The 21,879-nt window shown below is 42.3% G+C and overlaps 1 protein-coding gene across 3 annotated transcripts in view; it reads left to right on the top strand.

Moving 5' to 3' along the window:
* The first annotated feature begins 3,437 nt into the window (after positions 1-3,437).
* CADM2 (cell adhesion molecule 2) overlaps positions 3,438-21,879 on the top strand; it is a 571,723-nt gene continuing 553,281 nt past the window's right edge. For all 3 annotated transcript variants that reach the window (XM_059493329.1, XM_059493330.1, XM_059493328.1), the window contains exon 1: positions 3,438-3,922. In XM_059493329.1, coding sequence (XP_059349312.1) covers positions 3,862-3,922 — 61 coding nt within the window. In that variant the 5' untranslated portion in view covers positions 3,438-3,861. The remainder of the gene's footprint in view (positions 3,923-21,879) is intronic.

Below are 21,879 nucleotides of genomic sequence, written 5' to 3'. Positions count from 1 at the left end.
TGGGGCTCTGATTTCCACATGGGCCAGGAATGGTGCACTGGGCAGGGAAATGCACTTCCTGTGATCCCTCCTGGATCTAGGGATGCTCCACATGAGGGAAGCTCATGGTGGGGCAAAAAGAAGCATTAAGCACTTGTTAAGGACAAATGCAAGAGGCTGCTATACAGCCAGAGATTTCTTCAAGGCTAGGGGGTTTTCTCACAAGATTTTTTCCTACTGAAACATGTAAATAAATGTTACTTTCCAAACTGCTGTTTCAAATGTGATCATGAGTGGCTAGCAGTTTTGTAGCCCAGGATAGAATCTGTCTCTAACTTCTGTCACCAGCAGCTTGCCTTCTCCTTATTTCCTGTGGGGCTTCTTTAGTTGGTTTTGGTACTCTGCAACCATATTGTGACTACTTCTTTGCAACCCTCTAGATTAAATTTACTTTAAAATATGTATTATAGGACATAGCATAGAACAATTGTTTCTAGAGCTGTTTCCCAGCTTGTAACTCTGGAAGTTTCTCTCTCCATAAATTCTCTATGCGTCTTCCGCCATTTGATGAATTCAACAAAACCATCATATTTTGCCTAATGTATGTTTTCCTTGGGTTTCCCCTCCCTAAAGACTGATGCTATCAAGGAGCATCATTAAAAATAATATTATTATCCCTTCAGATTTTGTTTGTCCTTCAGGGCAAACTCTAGAGGTACTGTAGAAGGGGTGGAGTTCAGCTGCTGTTTTGGGGTGATTTTATGATAAGTTGGGGAACTTGCTACTTACCAATTAGTAAGAGGAAATACCTGAGGACTCCTTCTGAATCACATTTGGGGATTAAACTATTTTGCTTTGTTTAGCATCAGGAATATTTGTACATGTCAGCTTGGTGAATAACAGGATAATGCAGAAGAACATTTTTCTGTTTGTGATAGAATGTCTGCCTTCTGCATCTGATTTTCAGTGTTATTTCTTATTGGTATTTTAGGGTATTACTCTTTACTCTGTTCTGAAGTGTGTTTCCTCAAGAATCTCTCTTGCCCTTTGGTCTGGAAGCATTGGAGCTTCTGGCCATGCTGCCCCACAGACCAATTGCAAAGCTTGTTTAGATAACAGCTGCCACTGGATGTCACAAGATGTGCTTCTATGCCTACAGAAACCATCAAATTAACACTTCTGAGTTAATCAGGAGAAGCATGGCATCATATCTGGCAGCTGGAATGATTTTAATCACACATTTTTTTCAGATGTATAATTAGTAAAAAAAACCCAGGGACTTTTGCTGGGATTTTTTTTCTCTATCAACATGTTGTTAACTCATTTCAAACCCACTTGAGCCAGAAAAGAATGGCAATTTTTGGTTATACTCCTGACATGGGGGTGACATGATGTCCCTGTCAGTGAATCCTGGGAAGAAAAGCTCAGCTGGTGTTTCTAAACACTCAGATCAGCTTTTCCAAGTGTACTGATATGGCAAAGACTTGAAAACCCCACGATGTGCAGACAGGCACTTCATTCCTAACCTGCCAGGGGACCCTTTCCTACAGCTTTTAATCACTAAGCTAAGAAGACTCTTGCATCTCTCCTATAATGTTTCCTGGAACAACAATACAACCAAAAGTAAGTCTTGTCAAAAGTACAGAGCTACCAACTGTCATAATTAATGCAAAAGCACTTTAGGATGGATTACAGTCCTGCCTTAGAGAAGGATTTGTGGGAATTGTTTTTTTTAATTTCCTCAACCACCAACCAAAAAAAAAAAAAAACAAAACCCACACCAACATTTGCTGACATTTATAGGGCTGCCTTAAAAAAAGCAAATATATACTCATGCTTTAGAGGAAGACACAAATGCTTCCCTGTCCTTGGGGATATTCCAGTGCTCTGTAGTGTTAACATAACTCTCCAAAGGCACGGAGATGGATGGTCCTTTGCTACCAAACCATACGAATGCTAGCACTTTAAAAGGTGATTCTTTAATTTGATTCTGTTTTTTATGTGAGCATCTTTTTGGAGATAGGGGGAACTTGATATAAATCCTGATGCAGTCTCAACTGCTGCCAGGCATAATCATCACTTGCTAATGAACCAAGTGGAGGATATGACTGCAGAATGCATAACTTTCCAGTGCAAGCTCTTCAAGGTGAAGCTGACAACTGATTGCATTTCCTTGACGATCTGAGACCGTGCCCCCTTCAGAGAAATGAGCTTTTAAACAGCTTCCCTCTCCCGTAGGGAAGACTATTTCACCACTTATCTCCACAAAGTGCTGTCAAAGCCTGGGACATCAAGGTGAGAATTCAGAGAGTTAATGTGGGAAACATTCTGCATGGTGTTGGAGAGAAAACCTCAACAGGAAAAGGATGGAACCAGACCTGGAGAAATGTCTGGTCATTATCTGGGTGCAGGGGAATCCTGCTTTCTATGGGATAAGGCAACACAATTCCTCCAGGGGGTATTTACAGACAGATCCAGCATATTCAAACCCAGATATTCTGATTTCACTTGTGCAAAATGCTGTGCTAAACACCAGCTGCACAAAGGTGAGGTGGCTGCCTGCTTTCTTGCATTTCTCATGGCGTTCAGCGGAACATTAGCAATTCCAGACCACCAGCTGAATGCCACCAACCCTCAGGAGAAACCCTCCACAGAAAAAAACTTTGTCCACGCCACGCAGAGTCCGCCCAAAGTCCAGGGAGCTTTATCGCCAATGCTCGGGGTTGGATCTCATCGCCGCCGCGGTCAGGGCACCTGCACGGGATTCGTCGCCACGAGCCGGCGATTCTTCCATCCGCTGCTTTCGGGGAGGAAGAACCGAGGGAGGCGAAGGGGCTTCAGGCACGGGCCGGCAGAAGCGGCCGCGTCCCTCACAGAGCGCCGGCCGGGCCCGCGTCCCTTACTGAGCCCGGCCCGGGCCCGCGTCCCCCACAGAGCCCCGGCCGGGCCCGCGTCCCTTACTGAGCCCGGCCCGGGCCCGCGTCCCGCCCGGCGCGGCCGCCGCTTCAGCACCGGCCCTGGACAGCGCCCGCTCCCGCTCCGCCCCCGCCGCTCTCGCCGCCCATTGGCTGCGGCTCCGCCGCGCGGCCGCCGCTCCCCACGATTGGTCCGGGCGGGCTGTCACTCAGAAGCGCGCGAGGCGGGCCCCGCGGCGGGGCCCGCCCCTTTGCTTTGTAACGCGGCTTCTTATTGGCTGCCGGGCCTGCCCCGGGCTGCTGCCATTGGGCAGCGCCGCGCGCCAGTCACGCGCCCGCCCGAGGGGCCGGGCCGGGCCTGAGGGGAGGGGCCCGGCCGGCGGAGGCGGAGCCGAAGGGAGCGCGGAGGCGTGGCCGCGGCGCAGGGAGGGCCGGGGTGTGGCGGGGGCCGGGCCCAGGGGCGGGCCCGAGCGCAGAAAGGGGCGGGGCGAGCCGAGGTTGCCCTTGTGTCTCGCGCCGGGAAGCGGCTGGAGCGGAGCGGGAGCGGAGCCGGAGCCCCTGCGGATCCCCCCGCCCCCGGCGGCACCGCACGGGACAGCTCGCCGCAGGCCAGCCGAGAGCAGGACGGACGGACGGACACGCCGGCAGGGGCAAGGGGAGCCGGCGGGGGCACCTGGCACCGCTCCGCGGTGGGAACCTGAACCTGCCCAGCAGCGCCGGAGCCAGCGGAGAGAGCCGCTCTTTCCTCCTCCTCCTCCTCCTCCCTCCCCAATCCACCCCCGCGACCCTGGTCCTCCTCCTCCTCCTCCTCCTCCTCACCCCACTGGATACAGCGAGGGAGACACTGCGGCGGAGGCGGCGGCGGCGGCGGCTCCTGCGGGGGGAAGGAAGCGCCCGGAGAGCGGAGCGGCGGGAGGCTGCGGATCTGCGTGCCTGGCGCCCACCCAGCCCGAGGGGAGCCCCCAGGATGCGGCTGAAGCCCGGCGCGCTCCTGCGCTTCTACAGCCTCTGCGGGATCCTCGTACAAGGTACCGCCTCCTCCCCACCCCTGCCCCACGCGTGGGGAGGGAGGGACGCCGGGGGGGCACCGCTGCGGCCCGGGGCATCCCAGATTTCCCCCCCTCCCCACTCCTGACCCGCTCCCTCCCTCGCCCCCCTCGCCGTGCGCCCCCAGCCTCCCGCTCGGGTAGCGCTATCCAGCGCTGAAGCGCCGCACGGCTGTTAACCCTTCCTGCCCTTCTTCCCTCGCCTGCCTCTTCCCGCCCTCCTTCGCCCTCCGCGCTTCTTCCCCCACCTATCCCGACCCCCGCAGCCGCCCCCCCGATGGCCGTCTCCTCCTCGCCGCGAACGTGCCCCCCGAAAGTGCGAGTGCGGCCGCAGCGGCGGCGTGTGCGCTGCCACGGCATCCCGGGGAAACGTGCGGGCTCCAGCCGTGCCCCCCCGGCGGGGGGCGGCGGGATGGGGGGGTGCCCGCGCCTCGCTGCGCCGCCGCCGCCGCCGGGAGTGCGTGTCTGTGTGCGAGGCATCGAATGTGCGCGCAGGGTAATCGGATGAGCGCGGATCCCTTCGCCATCCTGCTCCTAGGCGGCTCATCCTGCAGCTAGTTTGCGGGCTGGATGTGTCCCCCTCTCCCTGGATGTGTCTCCCTCTCCCTGGATGTGTCCCCCTCTCCGTGCCGCCCGCCCGCCGCCGCTCCCCCTCGTTCCCGTTATCCGGCCGAGCGCGATGGAGCGGCCGCCGCGCAGGGGAGCCCCGCGACGCGCTGCGAGGTGACCGCTCGCCTGCCGAGGAGCCTCCCCAGCATCCCCAGCCCTCTCCCGCTCCAGCGGGAGCCGAGCCGGCCGCCGAGCCGCGCTGCCACCGGGAGTTTCCCCTTCGCTCCCGGGATGGCGAGCGGGGAGCGGCCCCGGGCCCGGAGGGTACTGAGCCACCGGGGGAGCCACGCCGGTGCAACTCGCCGGCGGACCCCGCTCCTCCGGGGCATCTCCCAACCCTTCCCTCGGTATTTCTGTGTGGCAAGGAGAAGCGGAGAGTCGATTAAACTAAGTGGCCTTGTAGTTTTTTTTTTTTTTTCCCTTTTCTATTATTTTTTATTTCTCCCCCCGCTCTCCTCCGTCATGCCATTTCACGTCAAGTTCAATATATTTCGCGTTTCACATGGCTGCGTCATGTGTCGGGCGAGCTCTCCGGAGGGAGCCGCGGCTGGCAGCCCGGAGCGGGGGCACAGGAACCACCCGTGTTCCTGACTCTGGGAGCCTCCCCCGCTGCCATCCATCCCCACGGTCCCGACCCCCCGAGTGCCCCCGCTCCACCTCGCGGGGAAGTTCCCGGCCGAGGAGCAATGGGAGGGGAAGGGAGAGCGCTGGGCAGCGGCGGAGGACGCGTCCGTCGGGCGGATTATTTGTATTCTTTGCCGGTGTTGATGGGTTGCCCGGTACGTCACGGCACAAGGAGCCGCTGTGTTGGTGCTATACAGGATTATTTATGGGGGCATGTGCGGCGCGCTGCACCTGGGGGCTGGCTCCTCTGTGCCTCTCACATCTCCCTGTGAATTGTCAATTCATTGCCCTGCAACGGGGCTGGGGGTGGGAAGGCTCTGGACTGACTTTGTGTCACCAATAAAATCGGGGCTGCTGCTGGAGGAGGAGGATTTGATCTTTGCCGAGATGCAATCAGCCGCATTCAGCACGGCGCGGCTTTAAGAGTAAACCAGTGATTAAAAACAGTGATGTCTTTCACTGCAGTTTAGAGAGCGTGCCAGGCAGGATGGAACTCTGTGAACTGCATCAGGTAAAAAACGTGTTGCAAAGAAATGGGGTGTAGTGCAAAAAATCTGACTGTGACTGTGTGAAAATAACCAGATTGGGCCTGTCCTTGCAGATGGGAGAAAGTGATGTCTAACACATTACCCAGCTTGCCCTCTGAGTGTGTAAAACATCTCCCTCCCCTCTCTTCGGTTTCTCACACAATTATTTTTTCAGCTCCTGATTAAAACTTCAGTCAGAAATACTTAGGCTCTCCGTGTACCACACTTCAGCAGAGTGTTCTTTCAAGGGGATATAAAGAACCTGTAACACTCAGGCAGAAGTGAGAGGAAGTAATTTCTCCAAGCCTTGTTTCCTGAGGTAAAGGAGAATGGAGGAGATGAATAAATACATTCCATAAGACTGTCCTCAGTGGCAGCTGTATGCAACAGAATATCAAATTCCTTCAGTCCACCTTAAAGTGCAACTTCGTGAATGTTGTTTGTTAGTTTCTGCCATTTATTTTGACAGAAGTAGCAGACACAGTTACCATTAGACGCATTTCTTGTTGATAGCTTAATAGCTGCATTTAAAAGTAGTTTTTCCTTTGGCTTGATTTACTTCCCCAGACTGTCTAGTCAAGTGGCTCAATGGATTTATTAGATTCCTCAAATTTTCTGTTTGTGGGACAGGCAGGTTTTTCTGTCAGCTCTGATGGGAATAACATCTTTGTCCTGAGGATCTGAAACACTTCTGTAATTATTGGTTTCTGGTGGTGGAACTGAAGCTAATTAAAGACAAGATGACAAAGAGTCAAGCTGACATGTGTCCTGTATGGAAGTTTCCCTTTCTGGCAAGATCTGTGGAGTGACTTGCCCAAGGAATCTGTCCTGAGTATTGATGAAGCATCAGCTGAGGGAAGAGGACATAGAATAATGGTTCTCAGCTTGTGCATGGAATAGCATTAGCAGCAAGCAGTCCCTTCAGAGAGGAGGCAGACAAGAAGTACAAGAGCGCAGTGTCAGCTGCTTGCTGTGCAAGGGGAGCCAGGAGGTGGGAGAGGGAGTCAGAACATGTGGAGGAGCAGGGAAGTGGTTTGTCAGCTGAGTTTGGGGATGCTATTTGCCTGCTCTGCCCTCTCCAGCGTTTGCTGTGAAAGAGTGGGGATATCTGGCTGCTGCTGTTCTTAACTTGAGCGCTGTAATGAGCCTGGAGTGGTTAAATGATGTCCCAGGAGGTTAACCTGTTATTTATGTTTACAGAAAACCTTACTTTTTTTTTTTCCTTTCTGTTCTGATTGTCTTTTGACTTTGTGAATGTAGTTAAACAAAATTTAACAGTTGTAAGGGGAGGCACGTTTTTAGAATAACTCAAGCGCTTCATCTGAGCTGCTGTTATGCAACCTGACGGGTAAGCTCGTTATTGTCGAGAGTCGCCACGTGAGAAACTGCTACAATAAAAATAGTTCTGCTGGATTCATAGGATACAGATACAGGTTAGGATTATCCTGGAATTGTAGCTGCTGTAGCCCCCTGCTGTGTGATAATGCAAATGGCATCTAATGCCTTAATGTGCTCGGCTCTGGGCAGTGCCATGTGTGGGAGCACACGATCCACGTCCAAGGTTTTGCCAACACTGGGAAAATCTTCTCAGTGCGGTTGCTTCAGACTCTTCAAAGGCTTGCAACCTGTCTACTAATGAAAACAATGTAGGGACTCTTTAATTTGTCAGAAACTGTGGCCACTGATGCAACAAATCAGCCAAGACAGGTAATTGCTGGCGGGTGAGACTCTTTTTCATTAGCCCGGATCTGTTACAAGCAGAATAAAAAACCTGCAAACAAACCTGGGCAAACATGGATATGACTGCTTATGAGATCATCTGAGCTGATTTAAGATGAAGTTGTTACACATTACTCAATATCTTGTGTGTTTAGAGTTTGTTTTGAATTTTCAGCTGGATTTCTGTTGGCAAAGCCTTGGCAACCCAAGGCTGCCTGCACAGGGGTTGTCTTGACAGCTAAGCGTTCATATGCTAATACAGTGTACAGCAAGTCAAATGCATGGAGTTTTAATTCTGTTGGTGCTGTGAGGGCATACAAAATTGCATAATAAATACAGTAGTTTTAGTACAGTCTTGATGTGGAATATTTTAGACACGAGTTGAAAGATAAAATTTTTCACTCTACTTGATGGTGTCTGTCTTTATATGACTTCCATCAATCTAACCAGGGCTTGGTAGGCTTATTAGCTGCTTAGTTCTCAGGTTGGTTCATCTTTTATGAATTATTTTGCTTGATTTCTTTGTGGCTTTTTATTGTTAGTCATTTTATAGCAGTTCAGGTTTAAAACATGAAGTAACTAAATCCATATTCCCATTGATGATGGCCCACGACTTCCCTGTGGAGTACATGAATAGGGATTACTCACTCAAATATTTATCACTCTTGCACTCTAAGTGTTTATCAAGTTTCTACCATGAAATGAGCAGTAAACAGTTTTGAAGTTTGTCACCAAAGATGTAACTCTATGGAAGTGCTCATTAACAGAAGCACCTCTGTTGAAGCAAATACATTTTTCTCCTCTACTTTCCTGTTAGTTTTTTTTTTTTAATCATATTTCAGAGATGTAGAACAGTGAATCTGCCTCTGCTTTTAAATTTACTTGTCAGTTGCAATTCCATGATAATGTACTGCAAATGTCTAAGTTATAGTTTATTATTACAGAAGCCTTAGTTCTCATAATTAGCTCTCTCATCCCTCTGGTCTGATCCTGCTATTGACAAAATGTGTTGGATGAGATTACCCTTATTCTTTCCACCAAAGAATTATTCTCTTAATAGGAGTTATTCTTTTAATATTGCTATTTAAATTGAAGCTTGGATTTTGAGGTGGTTTTGGGGTTTTTTTCTTCCTTTTCTCTCCTGTACATTACAAATGTTGATTAGGTAAATGGTAACAGCAGTCATGTGTGGTATGGACGTGGACATCAGGTGCTTGCCAAAAAGAAGAGCAGTATAACCATCCAGAATGTGGTTGATTGAACTGGAACAGTGACTCCCTCTCCATCTAACACTTAAAAGTGTAGAAATAGGAGATGTGGTCATTGTCCTCTTAATGCCTTCTCCAAGAGAAAGAAGGATTACTTCAATTTTGTTCTAATTGAGTTGAACAGCAGGCAGAAACTCCCAAAAGTTAGGGCCTCTCAAAACAATACAGGGTCTTGTGTACAGAGATTGCCACTGACATGCTTTTTAAAATACAGATCCCAAAACAAATGCAGAATGGTAAAACTATTAGACACAGTTTAGTGTGTGCATCCTCTGGGATTGCAATGATATTAAGTATGTTCTTAATGAGCATATCCCTTCTTCCCAAGGAGTTTTTGAGGTGTGTTTGAAAGGAAGAAAGGCAAATATCACGTTCCAGTGGCAAGGAATAAATTGTGAAATCATGATTTCTCTCAGGAATTTGCCCTTGAGCAATTATCCATCTACATAATGAAAGCATTTTGGGAAGAACTGAGTATTTTCAAAAATGATTGTGGGTGTCTTTGCAAGCGTCCTTAATATTGTGGCTTTTTTTGTGGTTTTTTTTTTTTTTCTTCTTCTGAACCTATTTCAGGATCTTTTCCCTTCATTTTATAAATTAAAATTAAAGACCAAGCCCAAATGTTTGCAGTTTCTCTTATGTTAATGCATGCTAAGCTCAGGATGGGTGCTTTAAATATCAATGCATAAGCCACTATCATTATAGCATTCTAAGGGGGTTGAAAGGAGGAGAGAACATTTATTTCAGGGACAGAACACTGGGGGCTCTGTAGCTGTTCTTCTGGTGCTCTCCTTTAATGCTTTCCAGCATGTGGAACTCAGAACAGCTACAGAGGGGTTAGTGAACAATGTAGGCGGTTTCTCTACCTATTTTCCCATCTCCTTTCCCTTTAATCTGTAAATGTGAGAAAAAAAAATCTTACTTGCATCCTTTGCTGTCCTTTTATTTGCAAAACAGAGATGTTGGGACCTTTGTAAGTCTTATTTAGGAATGCTTTTGCTGTCTTGACAAGTTGAGGATTTTTGAGGGAAGGACAATTTCCTCCCAACACTGAGTTGTGTTTACTGGTTTCTAGTTTAATCAAATGGCTTTTGGAGAGGGTGAGTGCTTTTGTAACTTTTGCATTTAAAGTAGCAGCAAATCAGTTTTAATATAGTTTTACATTACTATAAATTTGTGCTTTCATCTTTTTTTTTTGTTTTTTAATACTCAATTTGGGTTTATCTTTTTTTTCCTTAAATAGCTGATAGAGATTATTAACTGTGCATAGGCAGCTGCTCTTTAGTTTCAGTAAAATAATTATAGTGTATGTTCCTCAATTCAAACCCCTAAAGTTCTTTCAGAGCTGAACATGTTGCTGTATAAATTTTGTTCATGTGGAGGTACCTTCCTGAACAACTCTACAGTTTTTCTTCTGTTTTTTGAATGGATTTGGCTAGGTTTAGGTTTTTTGTAAAGCAGTGTGTGTCATCACATATCCAGTATGGAGGTTGTTTAAATAGCTTTGATATTCCCTCTATCATCACCTTTGTGTAAACAGTTTTTTTGGGAAGGATAGTGCAGGAAAGATTGTTATTTATGTTAGAGGTAAAAATATCCTGGTGATGTTTTAAACCTCTTATATGCCACAGTATTAATCAATGGTTCTAATCATGGTTATTCAATTACTGAACCTTAGTTGAAGGAACCAGACTCTGCTGCTACATGCAAAAAATATCTGTGACCACTTTTGAAGATACAGTTACACCTTTATCATCAATGTATGATGCACTGCATTATTGCTGCTGCTTCTGGCAGAAGCTGAATAGGCAGTGCAGCTGTACAGACCCATTGGAATCCTAAAACTCCCGTTTTTTTCCCCAAGTTCAGCACTGGAGATTCAAGAACTGCCACTGACTGACAGCTCTGAAGAGAGTAAGACCAAATTACTTCACAGCAGCAGCTGTAGTAGGCACGGGCAGTGTGGTATTTTCTGTCTGCTCAGATATTTATCCCAAACTGACCTACATCTGCTGGATTAACAGTGTAACTTGACCTGCTTTTATTCCTGCTATGCTGCGAGGCAGGGAGGCAGTTCTGGTTAGTCCCTAACCAGGGAAAAAGCTGTACTAGTTGAAGCAGAAGCAATCAAATTTATTTTAATTAAAAGATGGTAAAAAGTATGTTCTAGCATCAAGTTCATTTCATATTTATCCTTTTTAAAGATTTCTTTTTTCCTTCTCTGAGTGTTAATATATTTTTATATGTGAACTTAAAATCTTGACATGCTGGTTGGTGCTTTATTGTGGTACACTCGAGAGCAGTGAATAATTCTCCATTGATTTTCACAATTTATACAGAGAAAGTGAGACTTAATTTGATAAATGAAAACACTTATTTTCACTCTTGAATTTCTTTAACTGAATGAGATTTTTCATGTCTTCAAATACACAGAAACATTGAAGTGCAGCCATTTGCAAATTGGAGAATCAATGCAGTGACTATAAATTTTACTTACTAAACTGATTGCTAATCAGACTAACAAAGTTTCCCAAATCTGTGACAGGTCATCAAATGGTATAATATGTTGAAATATTCTATTTATATGAATTCTTTTGTTAGCAACTAAGAATAATAGTAGTGAGAATGAATCAAAGAACTTCTTGTCTTTGGAGGAAACCTTAAACTAACACGCCACTTCTTAAATGACATGTGAAGCATCTTCTTGGCATTGCAGTTTTCTCTTAACTTCACAGTTATTTAACTTTCCCATTGCAGGTTTATAATAGTGTTACTGATGTTTTCAGGCTTGTATAGTGTAGCTTTGTAACACTATGAAAAATAGGTGAGATTTGGGCTGATATGGAGGAATATAGATGTGCCATCTTGTTCAGTGGTGGTTGTGGTCAATGACAAATTACATGTGTGCAGTCAAGAGGAAATCCCTTCAATTTTAATTTAAAACCAATTGTAGCAAAAGTGGCATCACCTAACACTGAGAAGCTTTTCAGAACTTAAATACCAAGTCAGATAATTGACAGGACATTGTATAGTAAAAGAGTGTCTCTCATGTTTTGGTATAAAATTGGCAGTGAATTAGCTTTAAAGACTGTGTTTTCTCTAAAGGCTGGAGTCCTCAGCCTGACATGTCTTAGGGCAAATCTTGACTGCTGCTTGTATTAACACAGTCAAGATGGTGTGGTTTCAAACACAGGCAGGGTATAAGCAATTTAAATATAGGTTAAAATGAGTATTTGCCCATCTTCTGCAGAACTATTTGCCATTCTTCTTATTATATGGATTTTTTTGTCAAGTATGTGGCATATCTCTCCTCAGTAAATGTAATGTTTGTGGTTTACCAACTTTTGGTTAATACTTCTTTTTGCTGTGTAAAATGCAAAATTGGTTCTTAGAGTGAATAAAACTCATTAACTCCTTAAATAATAGTCCAAAGCTCACGTAATTTCAGTACTTTGCCCACAAAATAAGTCTGAGTTTTAGAATTGGACAAGAAAAAAATTTAAATGTTTTCAGCTTCCTAAGCCATCTTTGTTTTTCAAATTATAAATCATTACTGCTTTGCTGCATTCTGAATGGTGAATTTGGGAGCCACTGGGAAAGCATATAATCAATATAAATATATGGGCCATTTGTTTTTATTTATGAAAGATAAAAAAACCTTAATGGCTTGTAGACCTATTTATGGGATTTTCACATGCTTAGCCCATAAGATTAATGTAGTTTCAAATAGTTTGGAATCTAACATTGGTTTAAGTGACTAGACTTTTATATATTTTGTGGAAGCAATATCTGGGGACAGGGGGAGGAGAAGAGTTCTTGAAAACAATGAGATTGTTGAATTTCCCAAGCTGTCTTTGGATTTTGAGAAAGAGTTATGCCAGATTTTGTACAAATCTGCTTTTGTCTGTTAGAAGTGATACTTCTGCTCTGCAAAAGAACAATTTCTTCCTGATATGATGAAAAATGGAATAACAGGAAATCTGGATAAAGAAGGCAGTTGAACATGTGCTATGAAGGATATTCTTCATTTACTGTGATATCTGTACCACAGGATTTGCAAGTGCAGCTGCACTTAATGTTCCTTAGACTATGTCTCTTGCAAACTGAAATATACCAGAAACCCCAACAGGAAAACAGAATCTAGTAGTCTCTATCATTTCAAGTAAACAAATGAAAAGTTTTTGTTTAGATTTAATATAATAGTTTTTTTTTCCTTTTAATTGGTTGAACTTTTTTATAGAAAGTAAATATCTTCAGAAATAAATTTCAAAATATGTGAGTAGCTGGTCACAGATAAATGCAGATTAATCTCCCTCTAGGCCTTGTCTGTGCAGGATGACTGCCAGCAAAAAAAAAACAAAACAAAACAAAAATAAACCTTTATTTTCCTTCTGCTTGCTGCTTATGGTGGGGAAACAGCAGTAGCCCTGCTCTGTATGCATGAGGGATTTGCTTTCTTAAGATTGTGAGGATAAAGGCCTCAAATTTGGATCCTGTCTAATCTGTTTACATTGATGTGTCAATTCTGCAAGGAGTGAGCTGTGCCAGGACAGAGCCTGCGTGTTCTTCATGGATGATACCTGGATGGATGGATGGATGGATGGATGGATGGATGGATGGATGGAGGACAGGACATGTGGACAGCCCATTTCTCTTGGAATAAAACATCCCTCTCTGGACTTAACGCAGAAGCCTTTGCTGTGGAGGGCCCAGACCTCTGTGAAGATGAGGCTGGAACAATCCCTGTATGACTGCAGGCTTGCAGGATGCACTGGGACTTTTCACTCTTCTCCTGCTGTGGCTTTGCACCTCTTCCCCTCTGCAGGAAATGGAATGAAACAAGTCAAGATTCTAGGGGAAGTGCGTTCTGCAGAAGCTGTGAGAGGACAACCTTCCTACTTTGAGGATAAATTGCCTGAGATGGATGTGACAGCAGGATTAGAATTTTTTTTTTTTTTTGCTAGAGTTCGGTTTGGTTTTGTTTTATTTTTAATTATTGGTGTTTTCTGCCCACTACTTCTCTGCCTTCCTCAAATGTGTGCTGAACAGAGGTGAGGAGGAGAGCCAGTTGGAGTCAGTCCCTGGCACTGCCTCCTGCCAGGGACACTGGTTTCAAATGCTTTTTATAGGGATGGTCACAAAGCTCCAGTCTCTTTTGTCCATTCACCTGATTTTTTTTATGTCAGCAAAACGTGGAGGACTTCCTACAGGCATAAGTAGGACAGGGTGAATATGAGAGCTGAAAATACTTCAGAAGTCACCACAGGAAAACCAGGAATTGCGATGGATTTCTGCAGATTGGTACAAATGTACTGCATGAGAGCATTTCAGCGTAGCCCCATTTAATTTTCCTCATTCTGAGTTAAGAGAAATCAATTGCTTGATTTGAGCATCTCATTCAAATGCAGCTGAAGCACTTGGTATGTGCAGTTAACTCCCATTTTCTCTCTAATGTTACAGGACAAGCCATTTCACTGTAGAATGCAGTAGGACCCAGAATACTCCCAGTATCAATGTCACTTGTGCTCTGTGTGAATTAAGAGGCTTACAGAAAAGATTCAGTGAAATGTATATTGATATGAGAAATTGGAGTTGACTTATGAATATCAATGTCAAAACAGAAGATGTCTTCAGAAATATACTTCCACTGCTGTTATGTCCTCGTGATCTGAGTGAGATCTTAGGAAATCCAGCATGTCTATAAAATGGAATTACTGCTCTGCATGTGTAGCAACATCAAATTTAAACATTGGCAGGCACGCTGCTACAACCTGGGTAAGATGTTTGACCAGAAGGAGTAAGCAGTTTCTTAGGTGCTGCTCTTGCCTCCTGGCAAACCTCTGGATTGTCTCAATCTCATTCTCTAAAAGGGGAATTTTTCGCATGAAAACTCTCAGTTCAGCTAACACCTGAAATATCTACCCCATTTCTGAAAGGCTTCTGTTGCTTGCAGAATAGAAAAGTGACTGTGAAGCAGCTGGCAAAAAGTTTTTTAAACACATTACTGTGTTTTTAAACATATTATTGGGGCTGTGTGTATTGTGAATATATTTTTTGTGTCTGGAACATGTGGAACACTATCAAGTGTCAGGCTGTTGTACAGGGGAATCAATACAAATGCAGTGTTTTGGCCAAATTAGGGAATAGTCCCAAGAGTAGAAATAAGAAAAGCTGAGCAATCCATCCAGTGTTTGTGGTGCTTCAGAGCAAGATTTGTATTATTGCAAATCTCTGCCATCCTTGCGTGTGCAAGTTGGTTTTGATTTTATTTTTTTTTTCACAGCATACCCTTGTAATGCATCCACATCAGATGCTTTAATAACTCCTGACAAACTTGTTAGTATTGTTTCCTGTGGCAGTGTGACAGATTTTATTGCAGAATACACACGCATATGTGAATTCAGATTACAAAAATAAATCAATGGATGATGATATTTGAAAACTTTTAAATAGAGAACTAGGTGGTGCTGTTCTTTCATCTTTGTTGCTTAGCTGAATTCTTAAGTATGGACTGAGAACACCAGGCTACTACTTTTCACTAATTTAGCTGTCTTAAATGTTAGAAGAAGTTATTTTTTCAGATTTCATTGAGAATGCTACTTTAACAGCTAATAATTTCTCAGTGAACAATTTGTATTTTATGGGAAAGAACTTGTGCATTGAACAAATGGTATAGTTTTATTCAGCATGGTGATATACTTCCTTTTATTTTCAGTTTGAATGACTTTGGAGCTAATTCAAATAACTTTTTAGACTCTATACTTGGTGTTATATTTAGGTTTATTTGTTCTAATCAGTTTAACTTGTTTAGTTGTGTGAACCTTTTTAATCCTTTTCCACTGTTGGTTTCTTAAACACTTTGGGACTAATTTGCTAACAGCACAATGAGATCATCAATAATTGCTGGAAGAAATTTGTTGTAATTCTGTAGTAGCACTATATAAACCACAATTAATTAAACAAGAAAACCAATTTATTAAGTTTTATTCCATTTACAAAAAATATAAATTTTTAATCACTGTCTTGTCTCAATGCCATTAATGCTGCAATAGGAAATGGTGCAGCTAGATTATAATGAACTGCCTAGGAACGAGATAGATTTGTTTTATTAGTGTTCAGTGTTGCAGCAGAATAATAAATGTCTAATTAGACTCCAGCTCCAGTATGTAGCACTTCTGTGGAGTGCCTCTCATTGACCACTGCTTCAACTAAAACGTTGAAAGAACAGATGGAAGATAAAGAAATAAGGGGAAAATGTACTTCTGCACTGAAAAAGAAATGAAAATGTGCTCTGCCTAGGTCAGAGTTATAAATGTGTTTGCTCTAAGTATGTAATTACTTACTCAAAAAATAAGCTGCAGCTGTTAATGGAGGAGTGTGAAAACACTTTTTCATGGAATTTGTTTCCCCTATTCCTTCTGAAGTGCTGCAATACAGAGTGGAATCTGAAACAGAAAGTTGGGTTTGTACTTTATGCTTAATAATGAACCATCAAAAATGCTTTTACTTGACTCAAATTAGGGATTTAGTCAAATATCTAAATAGTACCCATACAATTGCAAATTTGTATCTACCAATGTTAAAAGCAATAATTAATTTTATGTTGATTTTTGTGAGATTTTAGCATCACCAAAGTAGCTATTCCATGGTTTGAAAAGCAATGGAAGATGTTTTGATTTATTTCGAAAAACAGGAAAGAAACCCAAAACAACTCCAATTCACAAAAATTAAAAAAAATCTGTTTTATTCCTGACAAGCAAATATTCTTAGCTCTGAAGCAGGAGTCACATTTTATTATCCTCTTTGTGGTAATGGACTTTGTCCAGTGTTTTTGGTTTTAGTTTTTACCATTAAAAGCTACTAATAAAAACTCACTGCCAGAGTTACTTCAGTGCTTAGTGCTTGCTTAGTGCAGAATGGCATCTCAGAGACAGTGGTTCAATTTGCATTGGTTAGCAGACTATTTGCTTTTAAAAGGGATGTGTTAATAGATTTATGTTCCTAACTGTAATTGGGTACAAGTGTGCAGAAGGTTTCTGAATGTCTATTATAAATTTAAGATTATCAAACCAGCTACCTTCAGAAGTTTGCACTTTCTCCCACAGCCCATAGTGTGGGAGATCAGCACGTACTTAAAATTATTGCAAGTACTTAATTTTTACAGCATTTTCCTCTTTTTTCTCAGGAAGTGTTGGACCCCTGAACCGAGTCCTTCTATGTGCAAGTGTTCTCTTAAAGAAGTATTTGACTGGAAAGAGGGAGAATTTATTATAAGTAGTTAGTAATTTTCAAGTGTTTTGATTCAAAACCACTAAAATTTATTATTTATGTACTGTGTTGGAGGTGGGCTGTCAATAAATAAATGGACCACTTATAAGTCTTTCTGTCCCAGCCCATGCTTTTCAAAGCAAGCTAAGAATGAATTTATGAAAGAGTGAGGTGTTAGAACTAGAACTGCTGCTATTTCACTGATTTTCCTAAGTTACAGATGCTATTTAATAATCTGATTTAAGCCAGGTGCTCTGAAAATGTCCTGTGATTTCTACAACATTCTGCAACACTCCAAAATAACTTTTAGAAAATGGATGCTGCTTGATCCTTAGATGTGAGGAAGAGAGAGGGGGGTAATATTATTATTTCAAAATAGAGGAAATATGATAAAAACCATCTTTATTTCTTTTGTTCTGCTTAGGTTCTGGGAAGCACAATGATTCCAAAAACATCAAATGTGTCCCTGCCCATGGCAGGGAGGTTGGAAACAGGTGATCTATCAAGTCCCTTCCAACCCAGGCCATTCTCTGGTTCTGTGATCAATAAAGCTCAGATTTGCTTTCTTAGTACATTAAAATAACATTAAATTATTTTTTCGTTTTCCCCCCCCTAGTGAGTGTTACCAGTATGAGATCTGAATGAGGTACTGAGTTTTAGGTAACTTCTGTTTGAAATCATTTAGATTGGCACAGTAGGTTTTTTCCCTTGGCTTACATTGCAATGAATAATTTATACATGAGGTGCAAGATGAGACTGTATATAAGGTTACTTTCTAATCCAGGAAAATGCCACAATGTAAAGGAGCCATAAAATACTTTGCATTTCTATTTGCGAGAAAATTATATTATTTTTTTCCAACATTCTTTGATTTAAGTTTTGTGTTCCACTTCCAGATTTTCTTCTCTTTTCATCTGTGACTTTATCTATTCTTTCTCCATCGTCTGAGCTTTTACTTTTTTGTTGTTTTGTTCTTATGTCAGCTGCCATAAGTCCTGATATTTTAAATTTGTTACATCAGCTGAGTCATAATTCTGAATAAACATGAAATTACTGTGTGTTTTGGGCCAAAAGCATGAGGAACCCATTGTCACCTGTTAGTAGTGTGGATTTGGTTTTTTTTATTTTGGTGTTTGTTGTGTTTTTTTCCTGTAGTTTGGATTTGAGTAAGGATAATGGGGTAATACTAAACATTAATATCTGATTTAGTAAAAAAGACAACTGCACGCAACTTAACTTCCATGGTATCTATGGAAAGGTTGTAAGAAGGAGACAGTAGAGAGCTACCTCATTTTTTGATAACAATATCTCAGATTTTGCTGCTTTTGCATCACTTTTGAGTTCTTAGATATTTTCTTTTGATATTTACAAGTACTTCCTCTTTGTTTTCACCACGTTTCAGTTGCCACAGAGTAACTGTTTTATTTCAAATATAGTCAAAACAAGGCTCTCTAGTATGACTTCAGTGTAGGGTGTGACTCCGGTTTGTTTCTTCAGCACACCTCAAGACAGCTCACACTTCAGAGCTCAGCTGAAAACTAAACAGATGTGTAAACAGAGAGAATTTAACCTCAAGCCTTTCTTCCAACTATGGAATTTAAAGGAAATAGTTAATGTTTAGAGTAAACAGTGCTTACTCCTCTTTATCCCTTGATAATGGGATCTCAGAACCTTAGAATTTAACTTTTTTAAGTTAACACTAGCTAAATTGAGTTCTAATGCCATTCAGGCTCATGATAGTGATACAATTTTTTTTTTTTTGAGAGTTGTTTCATAGTATTTGTGATGGTTAAGTCATCTTGAAAACCTTTATCTGTGCATAACATTGCAAACATAGCAGAATTAAATGGAAATTATGAGAGAGGCCAAGAATTGTTTGTGTACTTGAGTTTATATCCATACTGAAAATAAGTGACAATGAAGGTAGGGCAATTATTGCATGACATTTGATGAACCTAATTCAGTTATGTATCTGACTCTATGCAAATATTCCAAGTACCTAGAAAAGAATTTTTTTTAGGGATTTTGTTTTTGCCCACCACCCTTCTGTCTCCCCACTTCCCTGAAGAATTTGAAGTGTGCACAAAACTTTTCCAGCAACACTTAAAAATACAAATAAAATTCTGAAGTCCACCTCTTCTACCATGAAACAAGTTGTTTAAGCTGAAGCAAAGATGATGGTGTTTTTCATCTCTGTAGGACTCAATTATTTGGGATTCTGTTCATTTTCATTGTGAAACACATAAGTAATAGGTATCAGTTCTCAGATAATATCAAGGTGATTTTTTTTACTGTAATCTATGTGTTTTCTATGATTTTTTGCAGTTGGAATTGTAGATATGCTCATGTGTCTGCTCTGTGAAAATTCAAAGGTGCAGTCACAGCATGTGAAAAGTCATTCAGTCCCACAAGTGTGTTGGCATTTTTCTCAACTTTCTGAGTGCATAAGCTGTAAATTTTAAGTAATTGCCACGTAGAAACCTCATGCATATAACAGGACCATTTTATCTATGCCTATTTGTCAGCAGCTGCATCCCAGAATGGATTTGTTAAATAAGTACCACTGTTCTGCAGTCTGTACTTGTATGTGCTTTAAGTTGCCTGATGACCTCAGCAAAGCAAAAACTCTTCCCCCACCCTACCAAATAGTCTTCTGAGATTGTGGAGGTAATAAAATTTGTTCAGAAAAGTGATAGAATAAGTAAGGCTTTCAGCCACCTAAAGTGTTGGCTATTTTTTTCACTATTGGTTCATTACATCTTTTGTCTTGTTGCTGGCAAGTGCCTTTCAACATCTTTATTTTTGGGGCTTTCTCATCACAAAATACCATGACAGATGAAGTATAAGTAGAGTTGAGCTCACCCTTCTGCACTAACCCTTTGAGTTGAGCCTGCCTTATTCTATATAAAGAGCATCTTCTGAGCAGTTACAATTATACCAGCTTATAGCAGGGTTAAGGGGCTGAAAGAGGAGCTCTCCAAAGTCCTTGAGCTGGAAACATCATGGGGATGTGGCTGGGCTAATTAACCTTGTGTAATTCATTTTCAGTACACTGGTTTTCCTTACTCTTCTCTTTGCAAACACAACAATTTAACTTTTTTTGTTAATACATGTCCCATTCTTCTCAGTGAGAATTTTTAGTATCATCTCATCCTAGCGCTGTATTAAACTAGATCTAGTCATTAGTCTTGGTGCAGACTGCTAAAAATGCATCTTGAAATCCAGAATTTTGAGTGAGATGTAGTCCACTTAAAAATGCAACACCCACTGTGGTTAGTAGAAATTCATATTAAGAAGTTTGGAAAAAAGTCAGGTTGCATTTTCTGTTATTTAAGAAAAAATACGTGGTATAGAGGTTACATTTATTTAATGTTTTACCTATAGTTTTAGCTATATTTGTATGTAAACACTTAGACTAAGTTTAACTCTATAAACATATATATATATATATATATATATATATAATATATTTTATCACTTGATTTGCACTGCATTCAAAGTTAATAAATTAGATGTAGATGTCCATGAATGAGTTGGCTTCTGGCAAAAATGTTGCCAAAAACTAAAGACAAATTAAGTGCAATAACTGAAATGTTCTGGAAGTGAAATGTGAAAACATCCCCCCAAAATGTATGGTTTGCTCTCTCTAAATAGAAGCTACATTAAAAAGATGTACTATTTTTTTTTTTTTTGAAGTGTTAATGCCAATGCAGCTGAGTTATGGAAGACCTGGTACTGGCTTGTTCAGCAGAGTCAGAATGATGCTGTTCCAGGCCATTGTGGGTCATCTGGCTAACGCTGGATGTGAAAGGCTATGCTACATTCCAGCCTTTGTCCTACTTTCCTGAAACAGATGCTCCTCGCTGAGGAGACACAATTAATTTCTATGGAATGGGTGGGTGTCTGCTGGCCTTTCCTTAAATGAAGCCATTTCTGTTGGTTTTGGTTAAATCCTTTGCTGTTTGTAGCTGCAGGAGTTCATATTTTGAGGTTGGCAATTTCATAGACTCCAAGAGAAGCTGAACAAATGGAAATACAAACACCTAATAGAAATACTTTCAGTGCTTTTAAGCTTTTTGTTTATTTTGCAAGCTGTTGAGCTTATTAACCCTGAAAAAAGTAATCTGAAATGGTAACAAATATAAGTGTTAAGGCAACCTCTTCTTTCACAAAAAGAACCTGAAATTTGCCACACCAGGTCACTTGAAAGACCTCTAGTTTCACACTGAACGTGGTTTAATGAACGTTTTCTTTCTTTCTTTGAGCGTTTTTTGTTAAGCAGTAATTCTCCTGTAGAAGATTAAGCTATTTCCTGGCAAGAATAAAAGGTGATGGATCTAAAAAACCACGATGCCACGAATTTCCTTGTGCATGAGAAGTGCACCCAGTAAGTTTTCAGTGGCAGATGTGCTGCTTTTATTGTTGGCTTCCACAGGCTGCGGTGAGGGGAGCTGCCAAACCGGATCTCCTGTGGGCAGCGCCTTGCTCATCCTGGGGTTTCAAGGCTGATCTCCATCACCTACAGGGCTGAGTGTGCACATTTAGGTGGGGGAAGCATCCAGGCAGGGTTTGCAAGGCTGGGAGGAACCTGTGTAGTCATGTGGAAGAGGTTTCAGATGGAATCTGGGCTTGGATTGGTTTTCTCTCTCCTGGGCAGCACAAAGCTGGATTCACACTACAGCTTTGGTAGGATGTTGTGGTGAGCAAGGAAATGGGGAAATGCAGAGTTCTGAAATGCTGGATGGAAAGGAGAGGGACGGGATTGATGTACAATAATATGGTAGAAGGGAGAGCAACAGGACATGTGATTTGAGACATGAGTGCCTGCTGTAAAAAATAGGGAAATAAGATCATTTCAGATGTGTACATCCCTGCCACATGTAACTGGTTCACCCTCACTACACAGTTTAGTCCTAATCAAATT

Source organism: Ammospiza nelsoni, chromosome 2 (assembly GCF_027579445.1).
Source record: "Ammospiza nelsoni isolate bAmmNel1 chromosome 2, bAmmNel1.pri, whole genome shotgun sequence".
Classification (NCBI taxonomy): Eukaryota; Metazoa; Chordata; class Aves; order Passeriformes; family Passerellidae; genus Ammospiza; species Ammospiza nelsoni.
The sequence above is the reverse complement of the archived record's forward strand: the minus strand, read 5'-3'. Positions and strand labels throughout refer to the sequence as shown.